The sequence below is a fragment of the Phyllobates terribilis genome, unplaced genomic scaffold, assembly GCF_046119375.1.
Source record: "Phyllobates terribilis strain yellow unplaced genomic scaffold, ASM4611937v1 Scaffold_1__5_contigs__length_1240528914, whole genome shotgun sequence".
Classification (NCBI taxonomy): Eukaryota; Metazoa; Chordata; class Amphibia; order Anura; family Dendrobatidae; genus Phyllobates; species Phyllobates terribilis.
Window position 1 is genome coordinate 190,266,162 of NW_027362761.1, and position 18,911 is coordinate 190,285,072.

General features: G+C 39.6%; 1 protein-coding gene across 2 annotated transcripts in view; it reads left to right on the plus strand.

Moving 5' to 3' along the window:
• VPS13A (vacuolar protein sorting 13 homolog A) overlaps nucleotides 1-18,911 on the plus strand; it is a 221,736-nt gene that overhangs the window by 28,588 nt on the left and 174,237 nt on the right. For both annotated transcript variants that reach the window (XR_012314200.1, XM_073670791.1), the window contains exons 2-8: nucleotides 1,380-1,423; nucleotides 2,165-2,207; nucleotides 3,854-3,949; nucleotides 4,883-4,984; nucleotides 5,175-5,284; nucleotides 9,783-9,842; nucleotides 11,598-11,657. Coding sequence is in view for 1 of the 2 variants with exons in the window: in XM_073670791.1 (XP_073526892.1) it covers nucleotides 1,380-1,423; nucleotides 2,165-2,207; nucleotides 3,854-3,949; nucleotides 4,883-4,984; nucleotides 5,175-5,284; nucleotides 9,783-9,842; nucleotides 11,598-11,657 (515 nt within the window). In the remaining variant the exon portion in view is untranslated. The remainder of the gene's footprint in view (nucleotides 1-1,379; nucleotides 1,424-2,164; nucleotides 2,208-3,853; nucleotides 3,950-4,882; nucleotides 4,985-5,174; nucleotides 5,285-9,782; nucleotides 9,843-11,597; nucleotides 11,658-18,911) is intronic.

Genomic DNA, 18,911 nt, shown 5'->3' on the forward strand with positions numbered 1-18,911 from the left:
TGGGCTGTAAGCCTGTATGAACAATATGTCTCTGCTTGGGCTTTTAACCTACAATGTATGGGCTGGTAGAGCTAGTTAAAACCACCTGTTACTGAATGGGAGGGACACATGGTCAGAAAAAAGGCTGTCAAACTTCTTTTTGCAATTGAGATTACTTTTTTCTTCAGAGCACCCGAATAGACCAGTGAGCGACCCCTCTCTTTTTTCTATTAATCATTTTTGGGATCCCGCTCCTGGAACATTGCAGCAGGTACGTGTTCACACTATTAGAAGTTTGACAGCCTTTTTTCTGACCATGTGTAATATATCTTATGAGAGAAATCAGCTTCTTTCCCCTTTTATCAGACACTTGTCCCCCCACCAGCCCTCTCACTCCCACCTCCTGAACTTATCATTCACTGTTAAGAAACAGCTCCAATCCATCCTCGTCAGACACAAAGGGCATGTTTGCTTACTATGGTGTCATGAGACGCAGCCAAATATATTCTAAGGAGAGCGGAGCACAGTGACAAAACAGGCAGACTGGAACATAGAAAGAGCATGGTAAAATGTCTAACAAATAATAATTATAACAATAATCCTAGAGCTGGATTCACATCTACATTGCTCAGTACCGCTGTGTAATTTCCTCCATGCTGCTGATGCTTGTCTCTTTGTGTTCAACAAGAAATGAAAAGCAGTCATCAATACTTCTCCGCTCTGTTGTATATAGCAAAGATCACAGCATCATCTCCTCACACTTGCTCAGAGTAGATTGCAAGGCGAAGGGGGGAAAACAGGTGAAAATGCAGGATACAAGTTGTATAATGGCCATAAATAGTGTTATTCCTCATTTACACACACAGGTCAACTAATTTCGAAAAGTTACTTGAAAGTAGTTACCTTTTAAGACTGGTGTTTATACACTAACTAGTCCTAATTAACTGTCCTCTGGAATAATGTGCCATAATGTTATAAAGAGGCACAGTACTTTAAATGTTTGCATATTGGGTGCCACAAATCAATCTACAGCTCTAAGCTGGATAAGCTGGCTTACACTTGCAGTCTAATGTACGCCAGCTGGTCCATGTGAAGTCTCTTGCTGCAGCTAATTGCAGATAGCGAGTTTGGTGAGCTGACCTCCCCTTTCTAGATTTACAGTGAATGGTACTACCTCTTTCCACTTTTTGGAAAATTGATAAATCAAAAAGTTGCAAATTTTTATGCTAGTCAGTAATTGTGGCACAGTGTCCTATATAAATGTCCACCAAAACGTGTTAGAAGGTTACTTACCTTTCCATTCTACAATACTCATGCTTTCTTTGTAGAAAACGTTTCACATTTGTTTTACTGGTTTCCATAAATGTCTAAAGAAAATCTCTCATTGGTTTTTATCTCAGGTGCTGTAGCATTGAAGAATCTGGAAATTAAAGAAAATGCACTGGTAAGTAACAACTTAGTAGATTTTCTGTATACTTAAAGGGGTTGTCCACTACTAGGACAACCCCTTCTTGAACTAAATGTTTGGCCCCGATAAAATAAAAAAAAACTATATTCCCCTCCCGTGTCGGCACCGTTCCAGTGGAGTCTGCACTCGCGGTCCCGGGGCTGTGATGCGGTGGAATGACACGTGGTACCCGGTGCCGAATCAGCGCTGGCATCACTGTCCCCACCATCGGATGAAATTGAACATGAAGAGGAAGTCAGAGATCAGCTGTAGCCCTGGCTTCCTCTTCATGTTCAAAACTTACTAAGGCGGAGACGGTGACGCCATCGATGATTGGACGCCGGGTACCACGTGTCATTCCACCTCATCACAGCCCCGGGACCGCGAGTGCCAACACTGCTGTAATGGCACCGGCACCGGAGGGGAGTATAGGTTTTTCTATTTTGTCAGGGCCAAACATTTAGTTCAAGAAGGGGCTGTCCTAGTAGTGGATAACCCCTTTAATTCACACTGTTTGCTTAGTTATAGACATTTTCATTAATAACACCACTGGCTAGTAGGTTACACATAAACCTCTAATATCATATTGTCCCATTTCCAGTTTTACAATTAAAAAAAAAAGTGGAACAAAAACCCCTAATTAAGTGTAAGAAATCAACCACATTTTTGCATTAATTATTCTTAAGTCTGTAAAAATTTTCTTGTCTTACAGCATAGATTATTTATTTTTTTTTATAGAGTCAACTGGATGTGCCTTTTAAAGTTAAAGCTGGCCATATCGGTGAGTTCTATTTTGCTGGATCCCTAACAGAAATTGTTTCCAGTGCTGTATGTTACATCCCATATGTGAAAATCTTCAAAAATCAGCTATCAAGAAACTTCCTCCATATGTAGCGAATTTTGTGTCTTTGAAATTTCGATGAGGGGTAATTTGTCCTGGGTCATAGTATTCCTCTAATTACCTAGAAAGTAGGTAAAGTAAAGTTACATTGCAAAGCAGATCCATGGGTTGCATCAAAGGCTCCCATTCAGATAAAACGGCAATTAATTTATATATTTGCTACTGCAATACATAATTATATTACCACTTGGGAGGTGCATGAAGGTAAAAGATTAGGTCAAGTTTGGGTCACCTTGACCAGTACTCTACAGTGCCAATGCCGCTCCTTGCTGTTGCTGCAGGTAGTCTAGGTAGAGCATGCACTTATTCTGTATACTGGAGTCTAGACAAGAGATCCATCCACAGATTAGATGTCCTTTTGTTGGTAGCGAAGAAACCTAATTCTTGGTTCTTTTAGTAGAAGAGAAAATTTAAGATGTGACCTGTCGCTACATACACTTGAAAATGAAGAACAAGTATCAATGCTACTATTTTTGTTGAAATAATGGCTAGTTTATTATGTATATGGTTTCTACAAAAGGTGGATTTAGCTAATTTAAAAGAAAACTTTGTCTTCTATGGGCAGAAATTGGTAGTTTTTGTGTTGGAATCACATAGTGCTCTCACAACGAACGTTATGTTCCTCTTATAATGTTCAGTAGCGTAGAAAATTAGAAAGTATTTTTTTGAAGGGAATCTGGTAGCAGGTTTTTGCTATGTAATCTGACAGCACCAGGAGGTAGGGACAAAGACCCCGATTCCAGTGATGTATCAGTTAGTATACTGAGTGCAGTGATTATAGTCACAGTTTTTCTTGCTGCAGATTGAGCAGAGCTCAGTAGTTGATCTGTGTATAACCCTGCCCACACTACAGCTTTCTGTGTACATTGTATGGTGACAGTGAGCTGCTAATCCGTGTTAAGGGCTTGATTGGACTAGAAGGCACGAGGCACTTTGTCCTGTAATGATAATATTCTGCTCATAAAACACTGATTGTATTGAAACACAAAAACATAGCCCAGTAAGTGACACATCCCTGTAATCGGGCTCTCTGCTCTTACATTATGGTGCTCACAGATTATATAGTAAAAGCCTGGTGACAGATAATCTTTAAATCATTGTTGATGCTTTGAAAAATAACTAGTATTTTAATTGTCTTTATAGTCAACATGAAGTATACTATTCTTCAAAACCTCTGAGAAGTGTAACTATTTTCTAGTGTGATCTGTGCTCTAGGCAGCACTACTGTTACAAATGTTACCTTTGTCGATCGTAGGAACATTAAGAGTATTATCAGTCATATTTTTGTGCATTTACACTAGGCAGTTATCATGCAGAAGTCTAGGAGTGAACTTCATGTATGATCACTTATAACAGTCAGCCCCAAGACCAAACTCCTCCAGGCCCTAAATAGCAAGCTTACTGCTTTTATAGTGTATTGCTAGAGTTTATTGTGTATTGCTATTGTATAGAGTTTGGGTACTTGATGGTAAGACTAGCCAAATGTTGCTTTAAAAGTTTAAATAATCCGTTATGTTTTTATATAGGCAAGCTTGATCTTAAAATTCCTTGGAAAAATCTTTATACTCAACCAGTGGAGGCTGTTTTGGATGGAGTTTACTTACTTATTGTGCCTATTGCTAGTAAGTTCCTGTTTCTTTTTTTGTTGAATCAAGTTGTCCACTACTAGGAGAACCCCTTCTTAATCTGAATGTTTGGTGCCGGCGCTGTTCCAGTGGTGTCGGCACTCGCGCTCTTGTGCGGTTGTTATGACACATGACCCCGGTGCCCAATCAGTGCTGGCGTCACTGTCCCCGCCTTCGGACAAATCGAACATCAAGAGGAAGTCATGGCTCAGCCGCAGCCCTGGCTTCCCGTTGATGTTCAATACGTTCAAAGGCAGGGATAATGAAGCTGGTGCTGATTGGGCTCCGAGCTCACATGTCATAACAACCGCACAAGAGCCCCGGGAACGCGAGTGCTGACACCGCCGGACTGGCTCCAGCACGGGAGGTGAGTATATGTGTTTTTATTTTATCAGCGCCAAACATTCAGATCGAGAAGGGGCTGTTCTACTAGTGGACAACCCCTTTAAAATGGATTCTTATATATCTGCCTAAAGCGGCTGTTTGTAACACACAGCAATCAACTTCAGCACGGGTGATTCCTTTTTAACATGTTACCGAGTATCTTATAGACGTGGAATCTTTGACCACAAATGACTTCCAAATAACAAATATGTTTTTACTTATTCTGTTGATGTATTTGCTTTTTATATCTATTCATAATTCTAGTTTGGGCTGTTTGACATTTTGATAGGTGGATATGAGTTCTTTCATTCCTCTTTTCTGTCCCTTTTCTCGATTTATAAACCTAAGTTTCCTTCTATGATCACTAGTCTTACAGCTTTAAATGCCTATTAAAAATAAATATTATCAGCCTAAATTGCTTATTTCCATATCTGGATATTCCTGTTTTTTTTCCATTGTTATCATAGTGATGGGGCAACACAAACTGTGGTTAATAAGAGACAACGTGGCCTTTTGTAACATCTGTTAATTTTCTATACATTTAAGGTATAAAATATGATGCAGAGAAAGAAGAAAAACAATTCTTGGAAGCCAGACAGCGGGAACTGCAGCGCATTGAGGAGGCCAAGCAGAAAGTGGCTGATCAGGGTAAGGGGCAATTCTTATTTGGACCATTCCTTATAAAATATTTTTAGGTGTAAAGGACAAGAAACAGAAATCTGATATCCTGTTCATTTAAACTAAATATTTTACCTATGGATAGACAGCTCTCCCTTTTGCTCATTTTATTTCAACTCTTTTGTATATAAATTGGATTATTTTATTTTTGTTGCTATAGAAAAGCCAAAAGAAGAAAAGCAGGATACCTTTGTAGAGAAATTAGTAACTCAGGTCATTAAGAATCTTCAGGTGAAGATCGCTAACATTCACATACGATACGAAGATGATGTAAGTAAAAGATATTTACCTACAGTAATTCACTGTAAATTGGCTTACATGGCCTGTGACAAATTTATCACTTGTTTGAGAGCTGAGTCCACAGTTTTGAAATGTGCCTAGAAAGAGTCAAGTGTCTAGAAAAAGGTTAAAAAAATGTTGTTCAAAATATTGTAAAATATGTCTAACATCTCATACTGGTTTAGCTACATTAATCACGCTGCAGGCACCATATACATAAATTTGCTAAATTTCACAATTTATTCAGTTAATTTCTCTGGAATAAACTCAATATACAGTACAGACCAAAAGTTTGGACACACCTTCTCATTTAAAGATTTTTCTATATTTTCAGGACTATGAAAATTGCACATTCACACTGAAGGCATCAAAACTATGAATTAACACATGTGGAATTATATACTTAACAAAAAAGTGTGAAACAACTGAAAATATGTCTTATATTCTAGGTTCTTCAAAGTCGCCACCTTTTGCTTTGATGACTGCTTTGCACACTCTTGGCATTCTCTTGATGAGCTTCAAGAGGTAGTCACCGGAAATGGTCTTCCAACAATCTTGAAGGAGTTCCCAGAGATGCTTAGCACTTGTTGGCCCTTTTTCACTCTGCGATTGGGTTCAGGTCTGGTGACTGTGGAGGCCAGGTCATCTGGCGTAGCACCCCATCACTCTCCTTCTTGGTCAAATAGCCCTTACACAGCCTGGAGGTGTGTTTGGGTCATTGTCCTGTTGAAAAATAAATGATGGTCCAACTAAACGCAAACCGAGTGGAATAGCATGCCGCTGCAAGATGCTGTGGTAGCCATGCTGGTTCAGTATGCCTTCAATTTTGAATAAATCCCCAACAGTGTCACCAGCAAAGCACCCCCACACCATCACACCTCCTCCTCCATGCTTCACGGTGGGAACCAGGCATGTAGAGTCCATCCGTTCACCTTTTCTGCGTCGCACAAAGACACGGTGGTTGGAACCAAAGATCTCAAATTTGGACTCATCAGACCAAAGCACAGATTTCCACTGGTCTAATGTCCATCCCTTGTGTTCTTTAGTCCAAACAAGTCTCTTCTGCTTGTTGCCTATTCTTAGCAGTGGTTTCCTAGCAGCTATTTTACCATGAAGGCCTGCTGCACAAAGTCTCCTCTTAACAATTGTTGAAGAGATGTCTGCTGCTAGAACTCTGTGTGGCATTGACCTGGTCTCTAATCTGAGCTGCTGTTAACCTGCGATTTCTGAGGCTGGTGACTCGGATAACTTATCCTCAGAAGTAGAGGTGACTCTTGGTCTTCCTTTCTTGGGGAAGTCCTCATGTGATCCAGTTTCTTTGTAGCGCTTGATGGTTTTTGCAACTGCACTTGGGGACACTTTCAAAGTTTTCCCAATTTTTCACACTGACTGACCTTCATTTCTTAAAGTAATGATGGCCACTCATTTTTCTTTACTTAGCTGCTTTTTTCTTGCCATAATACAAATTCTAACAGTCTATTCAGTAGGACTATCAGCTGTGTATCCACCAGACTTCTGCACAACACAACTGATGGTCCCAACCCCATTTATAAGGCAAGAAATCCCACTTATTAAACCTGACAGGGCACACCTGTGAAGTGAAAACCATTTCCGGTGACTACCTCTTGAAGCTCATCAAGAGAATGCCAAGAGTGTGCAAAGCAGTCATCAAAGCAAAAGGTGGCTACTTTGAAGAACCTAGAATATAAGACATATTTTCAGTTCTTTCACACTTTTTTGTTAAGTATATAATTCCACACGTGTTAATTCATAGTTTTGATGCCTTCAGTGTGAATGTACAATTTTCATAGTCATGAAAATACAGAAAAATCTTTAAATGAGAAGGTGTGTCCAAACTTTTGGTCTGTACTGTATATGTAGATATGCTCAAACTGTATCTTTTTTAATGCTTGTCACATGTGTTTGCTTGAGATTTGAAAGATAAACAATGCAAGTTACACCCTAGCATCTACTTTATCTTTTGTTAGCTAATATATGTTTCATCTTTCATAGTCATGTATACATAAATATGTAATGTTTTTTTTTTCTTTTGCAACATTAAAAACCATAGTTGCCCCAACGTATTTACCCAGTAATTACTAGATATCTTTCACCCCTTCACGACATATGACGTACATGTACGTCATATGTCATGTCCCTTCCTTTGATACAGGTTTGCATACTAAGCCTGCATATTTCTGGCAAATGATGTCATTTTTATTCAGCCATCAGATGCCTGCGGCTGTTAACCTGTTAAGTCCCGCTATTAATCTCTGACTGCGGCATTTAAGACGCACCAGAGGGGGGGGGGGGGTCGTTCCGCACTCCCATCGGTGCGCTTGTGACGTGATCACAGAGCACTGATGGGTTGTCATGACAGCCGTGGCTGGCATTCATAGTAGATTGTGACTTTAGCTATTCATAGAAATGCTAATGCACTGCTATGTACACATGTGGTCAAAATTGTTGGTACCCCTCGTTAAATGAAAGAAAAACCCACAATGGTCACAGAAATAACTTGAATCTGACAAAAGTAATAATAAATTAAAAATCTTTGAAAATGAACAAATGAAAGTCAGTCATTGCTTTTCAACCCCGCTTCCACAGAATTAAAAAAAAAAATGAAACTCATGAAATAGGCCTGGACAGAAATGATGGTACTCTTAACGTAATATTTTGTTGAACAACCTTTTGAGGCAATCACTGCAATCAAATGATTCCTGTAACTGTCAATGAGACTTCTGCACCTCTCGACAGGTATTTTGGCCCACTCCTCATGAGCAAACTACTCCAGTTGTCTCGTGTTTGATGGTTGCCTTTTCCAGATGGCATGTTTCAACTCTTTCCAAAGATGCTCAATAGGATTTAGGTCAGGGCTCATAGAAGGCCACTTCAGAATAGTCCAATGTTTTCCTCTTAGCCATTCTTGGGTGTTTTTAGCTGTGTGTTTTGGGTCATTATCCTGTTGCAAGACCCATGACTTGCGACTGAGACCAAGCTTTCTGACACTGGGCAGCACATTTCTCTCTAGAATGCCTTGATAGTCTTGAGATTTCATTGTACCCTGCACAGATTCAAGACATCCTGTGCCAGATGCATCAAAGCAGCCCCAGAACATAACAGAGCCTCCTCCATGTTTCACAGTAGGGACAGTGTTCTTTTCTTGATATGCTTCATTTTTCTGTCTGTAAACATAGAGCTGATGTGCCTTGGCAAAAACTTCCATTTTTGTCTCATCTGTCCATAGGACATTCTTCCAGAAGCTTTGTGGCTTGTCAACATGTAGTTTGGCAAATTCCAGTCTGGCTTTTTTATGATTTTTTTTCAACAATGGAGTTCTCCTTGGTCGTCTCCCATGAAGTCCACTTTGGATCAAACAACGACGGATGGTGCGATCTGACACTGATATTCCTTGAGCTTGAAGTTCACTTTTAATCTCTTTAGAAGTTATCCTGGGCTCTTTTGTTACCATTCGTATTATCCGTTTCTTTGATTTGTCATCAATTTTCCTCCTGCGACCACGTCCAGGGAGGTTGGCTACAGTCCCATGGATCTTAAATTTCTGAATAATATGTGCAACTGTAGTCACAGGAACATCAAGCTGCTTGGAGATGGTCTTATAACCTTTACCTTTTACATGCTAACTAACAAATACAATAGAAGGTGAAAAAAATAAAAAAAACACAAAAGTTCAAATCACCCCCCTATTGCCCCATAAAAAATACACATATTTGGTATTGTTGCTTTTGTAAAAGTCTGATCTATCAAAATATAAAATAAATAAATCCAATTGGTAAATGGCTTAATGAGAAGAAAAATCAAAACTCCAAAATTGTGTGTTTTTTTGGCCACTGCAACATTGCATTAAGAGGCAATCAAAACATCGTATCTACATCAATATAGTATCCGTAAAAACATCAGCTCTGGGCACAAAAAAATAAGTCCTCACCCAGCACTATATCCCAAAAAATTAAAATGTTACGGGTTTCGGAAAATGGCGACAAAAGTAAATTAGTTTTTGACAAATTTTCGAATTGTTTTTCACAACTTAAATAAAAAAAAAAAAAAAACTGTACCATTTGGTACCTGCGGACTCGTACTGATCTGGGGAATCATATTGCCAGATCTTTTTTACCATATAGTGAACTTGTGGAATTGCACTCTTCTTGCATTTTCAACACACTTAGTGTATTTTAAAATGGGAAAAAAATTCTATGTGGTAGAATGAAGGTGTCATTCAAAAGTACTACTCGTCCCAGAAATATCAATCCCTCATAGCTATACTGACGGAAAAATAAAAAAAATTATGGCTCTTGGAAGAAGGAGAGGGAAAAACGAAAATGGAAAATTGCCATGTCATGAAGGGGCTAGAGCAACAGTGTAATGGTTAATTGCACAGAGTGATCTTATTAAGTGATGTGTAGTATAAATTGAGTATTGTTTGTTGATTCTAGCTATTTATCCATTTTTTTTTTTTTGTTCTTCCAAGGTAACCAATCCCGAGTGCCCACTTTCCTTTGGTGTCTCGCTTCAGAACCTCAGTTTGCAGGTATTTATAATAAACTCCTAAAATAAGTACAGACTTACAGCAACTTTCTGTTAGGCTGTCGGCTCAGTCTGAAAATTTTGCTATTTAAGTATTTGTTATAATACAGAATTACAGTCCTATCTCTCCATCCATTCTCTTCACATGGACTCCTTTTGTTCTCAAGATAACATCTCTCAGTAACGATTAATAAGGTTCTTTATTACTCCTGTGTGTACCAGCTTAGTAACCAAAGCAGTGCAAAGTACATAGCGAGCACATAGCGGACCTATAAATGCCCCAGATGTCTTCTATACTCTACACTACGCTGCGGAGGAGATGTTGGAGAATATAAAATTCAGCTAAACCTGACAAGCCTTTGAAGAACGCAGAGTTCAAAACGTTATGGAATTACTAGGGCACCCTCATTCTTCATATACCAAGACCTACGGTTAATATTCAAATTGTGACTCGTCCAACCATTCTCCAAAAATTAAAAGTGCTGAAAATAATGGCAGTGGCTGTGATGTTAAATGGGTTGGCCACTATTTTACAACACATTATTATTGGAACCAGGATGGTGGAAAAAAAAAAAAAAGATACCATCGTGACCAGCGTGGCTCCTCCATTCTCAGCATAGTGTCCACTGTTTCTACCTCTTTGATGAAATGTGAAGGCTGCAGCTGATCATTGACTACTAATTGGCTGCAGCATTTACGTGATGTCCTCCATTGGAAGAGGATGACAGGTTCACACTGCAGATTATGGAGAAGCAGTGCAGGTGTGGGAGGAGAGTATGGTTGTTTTTTATCTTTCCACCAACCTGGGGCCAATAATGAGATGATGTGATGTAGTAGACAACCTGGTGCAAATGATGGTGCTAAACTATGAAATGTTCCTCATCTATTAAGGAATATGCACCTTTCAATACATTTGGTGCAAATCACTCCAACTATATTTTTTCTTAGGTGTAAGAAAAGCTAGTATTAGTAAATGGGGGCCAAAATGTTCATAAATCAGAGTAATGTTAACCATATACCACCAGTGTGGGAGAATATAAGGGCTAATAGCCATCTATCTCATTGCTATGGCATTATGGATGAGAAACAGTGTTTCTCTCACAAGGAATCCGGCATGGTGTCACCATTTCTCATTCTGGAGAAGTCCTAAAAGGCACCGGGTCTCTGGAGTGAATTCCAAGTGTTGCAGATACAGCTTCTTTTAGGAGATTTGTCACCTCTGTTCCAAAAGTCGCAGCTTTAGGGCTTGGCTATATCACGTACGAAAGTGAACTGTTCTACCGGTCATCTGTGGCATCTTGAGTTGGTCACCATGCTCATCTTACAAAAGTGTAAACAATTGTATACTGTACACTTGGCTTTTGCTGAAGGGAAGACCAGGAGAAGCCATTCCAGTCTGTCCAGTCTTTTGGTCTAATGGAGGGAATAAGTGACTTCCATTTAGGCTGCATTGGTAATGTGAGAAAAGCCATTTTATTGGTAATATGATGAGTTTAGAGATTAGATGTCATATCGCTAGGGTCCTGCATCTTGACTGTCCCTTTGACTTAATAGCAGGAAATCAATGGGAACAAATCACTTTGTAGACTTTTAGAGGACATAACTGGGGAATTATTTTCATGGTAATGGTGTACTGGTCATAAAACATATAATTAGTAAAAAAAAAAAAAAAAAGATTTCAGATGATAAGTAGAAGCGATTCAGCTGATAAATACAGATTTTCGTCACAATAAATACATTTTTGTTTGTGTTTTTCCAGACATCTGATAAAAATTGGAACCCATGTCTACATGATGAATCTTCCAAGTTGTTTTACAAGGTAATTTAGCATCATATGCCATCCCAAAATGATATATTTTTGTGTGGCTGGGAATCTTGATTATTTCAGGAGGTAGAAAGGAATAAGCGGGTTCTGGCAGTAGCACGGCAAAATCTTTCCTGTTTCTCCTGTCATTTACTGTTGAGGAGGGAACAGTATGCCGGTATAAGCCTGCGTTAGCATTTGTGCACACAATGTCATTAAACTTGGGCAAACCCGCCGAGTTTTTCAATTGGATGAGCTTTAGGAAAAAGCGTGCTATGATTTTCCTGAAGCTTCTTTTCTGGCATCTGTGAGGGCGTTCTTTACAATGGCATTGCATGCATAAAATAGTGAGCGGCTTCCATGAAGAAACATCTGCTGACTTATTTTCACTGCTTTTCAGCTTTGGAAACCAGAAGCAGTTAAAAGAAGACTGAACATGTGAACAGCAACTCGTTTTTACATTGCAATACACATGTTCATTTTTTTTTTTTAGCTTTTCTTTGGTGCTTTTTCAGGAAGGCTACTGCGCATAACCACCTGAAAAAGCCATTGTGTGCTTTATGCTTTTTCAAATTCTGGTTAAATTTATATCAATATGATTCTAAATTCGAAATGGTCTGTTCAGTTAACTGAAACGTATTTTCTCTGGGAAAAAAGTGATATGAATCATACAATAATTGTAGCGTGTAAACATTTGTAAGACGACTTGGTCATTGGGGATCAAAAGGTTAAGTTGACCAATTTCAAGACCTGTAAGATTTATCTGATCTGACCACACACATTTTATTAAGAGAGAATAAATTTTCTTCTTCATTTTGGTCTTTCAAGGATCACGAAAAGGAGGAATCAAACTATCAGAACATAGCCCGCCATATCAGTGGATAAATTCCATTTTGATTTACTGTACAACCCCTGGATCTAAATGTTTGGACCCTAACAAATAAAGCTTATACTCACCTCCCATGCTGACACCATTCCAGTGGTTCCGGCTCCCGTGCGTTTGTTGTGACATGTGACAGTGGCGCCCAATCAGTGCCGACGTCACTGTCTCCACCTTCTGTCTAATTGAACATGAAGATGAAGTCCGGGCTGCAGCTGATCTGACTTCCTCTTTACGTTCAATATATCTGAAGGCGGGGACAGATATGCCAGCACTGATTGGACGCTGGGTTCACGTGTAACAAGAACCACACGGGAGCTCTGGTGAGAGCGATTGCCGACACTGCTGGAACGGCGCCAGCTCGGGATGTGAGTATAAGCTTTTTTATTTTATCGGGGCCAAGTGAGGGGTATGAGAAGGGGTTGTCCAAGTAGTAGACAACTTCTTTAACCTCTTCCCGACCGCCCACGGTACATAAACGTCGGTGCTGGCTGGGGTCTGTGCAGCGCCGACATTTGTGCACCGCCGACTGCGGTGGTCCCGCAGTGCTCAGGACCCCAGGGTCCTGCAAGCACTGCGGGTGCGGTGCAGAGCAGTAGCTCTGACAGGGGACATCATCGGGACCTGATTGGATCAAGTCCCAATGATGTTAACCTTTTGCTATCTTCTAGATGCAGCGATCCATAGCGATCGCGGCATTTAGGAGATGGTGAGAGGAGAGGGGGTCTTCCACTCACCTTTCCGACGGCCCCTGTGATAGCTGATAGGACCTGGCGTTATCATGGCAGCCGGAGGTCACAAGACCTCCTGTGGGTCTGCCATGCACGGTGTCCTGCTAGGCTCAGCCAGCAGCTGAAGTCTAGCAGGAGATACTGACAGTGTAAAACTGTCAGCTCTCATGCAATGCAATACATGTCTGTTGCATTGCATGGGACCAGTGATCACAAAAAATAAAAATTGAAGTCCCATACAAGTAAAAAAAAAAGTCTATAAATGTTTTCAAACTGTTAAAAAAATAAATAAATAAAAAATCACAAAATAAAAAAAAATGAAACCAATACATCCATATATTTATGCAAAAACAAAAAAAAGTACACCTATTTGGTATTGTCGCGTCCGGAACAACCCAATCTATAAAACTGTCACACTAATTAACCCCTTCTGTGCACACCATAAAAAAAAACGGAGCAAAAAACTATGCTTTTTCATCATATTGCCAAACAAAAAGTGGAATAAAATGCTATCAGAAAGCCAAATTTAAATATAAATGGTATTACTGAAAATGTCATCTTGTCCCACAAAAAAAATGCCGCCATGCAGCTCCATCAGCTGAAAAATAAAAGTTATAGCTCTCAGAATAAACAATGCAAAAACAATTCTTTTTTCTATAAAATAGTTTTTGTGTAAAAGCGCCAAAACATAAAAAAAACTATATAAGTGTAGTATCACTGTAAACGTACTGACCCGAAGAATAAATCTGCCTTATCACTTTTACCACATGTGGAACGGCATAAAAAAAACCCCTCAAAAAACAAATCCTGAATTGCTGGTTTTTGTTCATTTTACCTCCCAAAAAACGGAATAAAATGCGATCAAAAAATGTTACATGCCGAAAATGGTACCAATAAAAACGTCGACTCTGTCAGATGAAATATGGAAAAATTATAGCTCTCAAAATATGGCGATGCAAAAAAAAAAAAGCGTCTTTTAGTGTGTGACAGCTGTCAATCATAAAAACCCGATATAAATATGGTATCGCTGTAATCGCACCGCCCCGAAGAATAAAGTAATCTAATCATTTATACCACACGAGGAACAGCGTAAAAAATAAATAAAACCAATTCTTCACCTGCTGCTAATTTGTTCATTCTGCTTCCCAAAACAACGCAGTAAGGCTCGGCTCACATTTATCCTGCGCTCTGCGCTGAGCACTTACACCAGAGTTTCCGTGTAAATCTCTGAAATACGTGATTCAGACAGAACCTCAGGCGGAAGATTCCCTGTAATGAGGCAGATGGAGGCACTGTGGACGCCGTCTGACCTATGATCCCACGGTGTCAGTTTTTTAAGGCATGCATAGAAATGAAGTTGGCCACAGTTTTGTGCACTTCTGAAAAAAAGGACACCACTGAACAGAGGCCAGACTGAGTCCAGAGTAACTCTGCTGCCTCATTATAGTGAATGGATCCCTCTGGGGTTTCATCTGAATTACATGACTTGGAGATTTAGGTGGAAAAACCCGATGTAAGTGCTCAGCGTAGAGCGCTGGATAAACGTTGTATAAAATGTTCCCAATAAAAGCTTCAACTCAGTCCTCAAAAAAGGTCCCCACTCAGTTCCATCATCTGTTAACGAAAATATAAGGGGCTTCCACGTTACTGGTAGCACAGAGGATCTGGAAAAGCGAAATGGCCCTTGCCCCCCAAAAGAAATTCAGAAAATTCTGTGCTTCCAAATGTCCCCTTCCCTTTTGAGACACACAATGTGACTAAACTACATTTAGGGTCCACATGTTTGGCATTCCTGCAGCGATGAGAGCCCGCCTAATTTACATGTGCATGTCTTCAGAAGTGTGAGCAGGGCACAACGTACTGGTCGTTACAATGTACTGGTCACTACAGCGGCAGTTTGAAATTTTCACTCAGCAACATCCACTGCTGCTTGTTTCTGGAAAACACCCATGAAGTCAAAATTGTCACTACACCTGTAGGTAAATTCCCAAAGGGGTATAATTTCCAAAATGCAGTCACTTGAGGGGGGATTCTGCTCTTCTAGCACTTAGGGGCTCTGTATATGGAATCTGCAAACTATTCTACAACCCCTGGCAAAAATTATGGAATCACCGGGCTCGGAGGATGTTCATTCAGTTGTTTAATGTTGTTGAAAAAAAGCAGATCACAGACATGACACAAAACTAAAGTCATTTCAAATGGCAACTTTAGGGCTTTAAGAAACACTAAAAGAAATCAAGATAAAAAATGTGGTACTCAGTAAGGGTAATTTTTTTTCAGACCAAGCAGAGGGAAAGAAATTATGGAATCACTCAATTCTGAGGAAAAAATTATGGAATCATGAAAAACAAACACACAAAAGAACACTCCAATACATGTTTTGTTGTACCACCTCTGGTTTTAATAACAGCTTGCAGTCTCTGAGGCATGGACTTAATGAGTGACAAACAGTACTCTTCATTAATCTGGCTCCAACTTTCTCTGACTGCTGTTGCCAGATCAGCTTTGCAGGTTGGAGCCTGGTCATGGACCATTTTCTTCAACTTCCACCAAAGATTTTCAATTGGATTGAGATCCGGACTATTTGCAGGCCATGACATTGACCTTTATGTGTCTTCTTTCAAGGAATGTTTTCACAGTTTTTGCTCTATGGCAGGATGCATTATCATTTTGAAAAATGATGTCATCATCCCCAAACATCATTTCAATTGATGGGATAAGAAAACTGTCCAAAATATCAATGTAAACTTGCGCATTTATTGAAGATGTAATGACGGCCATCTCCCCAGTGCCTTTTCCTGACATGCAGCCCCATATCATCAATGACTGTGGAAATTTGCATGTTCTCTTCATGCAGTCCTCTTTATAAATCTCATTGGAACGGCACCAAAGAAAAGTTCCAGCATCATCACCTTGCCCAATGAAGAGTCTCGATTCATCACTGAATATGACTTTCATCCAGTCATCCACAGTCCACGATTGCTTTTCCTTAGCCCATTGTAACCTTGTTTTTTTCTGTTTAGGTGTTAATGATGGCTTATGTTTAGCTTTTCTGTATGTAAATCCCATTTCCTTTAGGCGGTTTCTTACAGTTCGGTCACAGACATTGACTCCAGTTTCCTCCCATTCGTTCCTCATTTGTTTTGTTGTGCATTTCCTGTTGTGGAGACATATTGCTTTAAGTTTCCGTACTTGACACTTTGATGTCTTCCTTGGTCTACCAGTATGTTTGCCTTTAACAACCTTCCCATGTTGTTTGTATTTGGTCCAGATTTTAGACACCGCTGACTGTAACAACCAAAATCTTTTGCAACATTACGTGATGATTTACCTTCTTTTAAGAGTTTGATAATCCTCTCCTTTGTTTCAATTGACATCTCTCGTGTTGGAGCCAAGATTCATGTCAGTCCACTTGGTGCAACAGCTCTCCAAGGTGTGGTCACTCCTTTTTAGATGCAGACTAATGAGCAGATCTAATTTGATGCAGGTGTTAGTTTTGGAAACGAAAATTTACAGGGTGATTGCGTAATTTTTTCCCTCTGCTTGGTCTGAAAAAAAATACCCTTACGGAGTACCACATTTTTATCTTGATTTCTTTTAGTATTTCTTAAAGCCCTAAAGTTGCCATTTGAAATGACTTTAGTTTTGTGCCATGTCTGTGATCTGCTTTTTTTCAACAACATTAAACAACTGAATGAACATCCTCCGAGCCCGGTGATTCCATCATTTTTGCCAGGGGTTGTACAATAAATTGTTCTCCAATAGTCAAATAGCGCTCCATCCCTCCCAGGTCTCGCCGTATGGCTAAGCGGTACTGTACAGCCACATATGGGGTATTGCCACATTTAGAAGAAATTGTGTGACACATTTCGGCACCATTTTTACCCATTGCCCTGTGTGAAAATGTAAACTCTGAGGCTAAAACAATTTTTTTTGTGGTAAAAATATAATTATTTTTTCTTCACTGCCCAATTGTATAAATTTCTGTGAGTGACATGTGGTGTCAATATGATCACTGCACCCCTAGATGAATTCATTGAGAAGTGTAGTTTGTAAAATGGGGTCACTTATGGAGGGGTTTCTGCTGTTCTGGGACCGCAGGGGCTCTCCCAGAGGGTCATGTCTCCTGCAAACCACAACAGTAAAATCTGCACTGTAATATGGCGCTCCTTCCCTTATGAGCTTTGCATTGTGCCTGAAAAGTAGTTTTCCACCACATATGGGGTATCGGCGTACTCAGGAGAAATTGCACAACAGTTTTTCGGGTCCATTTTCTCCTCTTACCCTTGTGAAAATAAAAAATTGGGGCTAAAAGATCATTTTGTGGAAAAAGGTAGATTTTTTTTATTTTCACGGCTCTACGTTATAAACTTCTGTGAAGCACCTTGGGGTTTCAAGGTGCTCACCACACATCTAGATAAGTTCCCTGAGGGGTCTAGTTTCCAGAATGGTGTCACTTGTGGGGGGTTTCCACTGTTTAGGCACATCAGGGGCTCTCCAAACACTACATGGCGTCCGCTAATTATTCAAGCAAATTTTACGTTCAAAAGGTCACATGGCGCTCTTTCCCTTCCGAGCCCTGCCGTGTGCCCAAACAGTGGTTTTCCCCAACATATGGGGTATCAGCATGCTCAGGAGAAATTGCACAACAAATTTTGTAGTCCATTTTTTTCCTTTTACCATTGCGTAAAATTTTTTTGGGGTCTAAGGTAACATTTTTGTGAAAAAAAAGTTAAATGTTCATTGTTTTCTTACACATTACAACATTTCCTGTGAAGCACCAAAAGGGTTAATAAACTTCAAATAAGATGTGGGTCCTAAAAAAATGGTTTTGTAAATTTTATCGGAAAAATGAGAAATCACTGGTCAACTTTTAACCCCTATAACTTCCTAACAAAAAAAAATGTTGGTTCCAAAATTGTGGTGATGTAAAGTAGTCATGTGGGAAATATTATTTATTAACTATTTTTTTTGACATATCTCTCTGATTTAAGCGCATAAAAAATTCAAAGTTTGAAAATTGCAAAATTTTCGCCAAATTTCCATTTTTTTCACAAAGTACCGCAAGTCTTATCGAAGAAATTTTACTACTATCATGAAGTACAAGATGTCACGAAAAAACAGTCTCAGAATCAGAGGGATCCGTTGAAGCGTTCCAGAGTAATTACCTCATAAAGTGACAGTGGTCAGAATTGTAAAAATTGGCCTGGCCACGAAGGCGAAAACAGGCTCTGGTGCAAAAGGGTTAAGACATGAGCAATGATTTTTTTTTTCTCTTTCGAATAGAAAAAAGAGAGAGAAAGCTACTGTAATTCTTTTCCAAAAAGAGAAACCCCCCCCCCCCCCCCCCCCACTATCCATAAAATGGTCTTAAAATTGATCCTTGATCAATAACAAAATCCAGAAAAATGAAAATTAATTCTGTCCTAATAAAATGTGTGTGGCCAGATCAGATGAATCATACAGGTCTTGATAGTAGTCCACTTAAAGGGGACCGGTCGTATTGTAACTGGTATCTGATCTGCAGATGTTACAGAGCAGGAGGAGCTGGTTAGATTGATAGACATTTTTGTGATTAAAGTTTCAGTAAAACTCACATTTTATTAATTTAAATCCCTGGTGTTTGCATATGAGTCCAGTGGGCGGTCCTATTCAGTG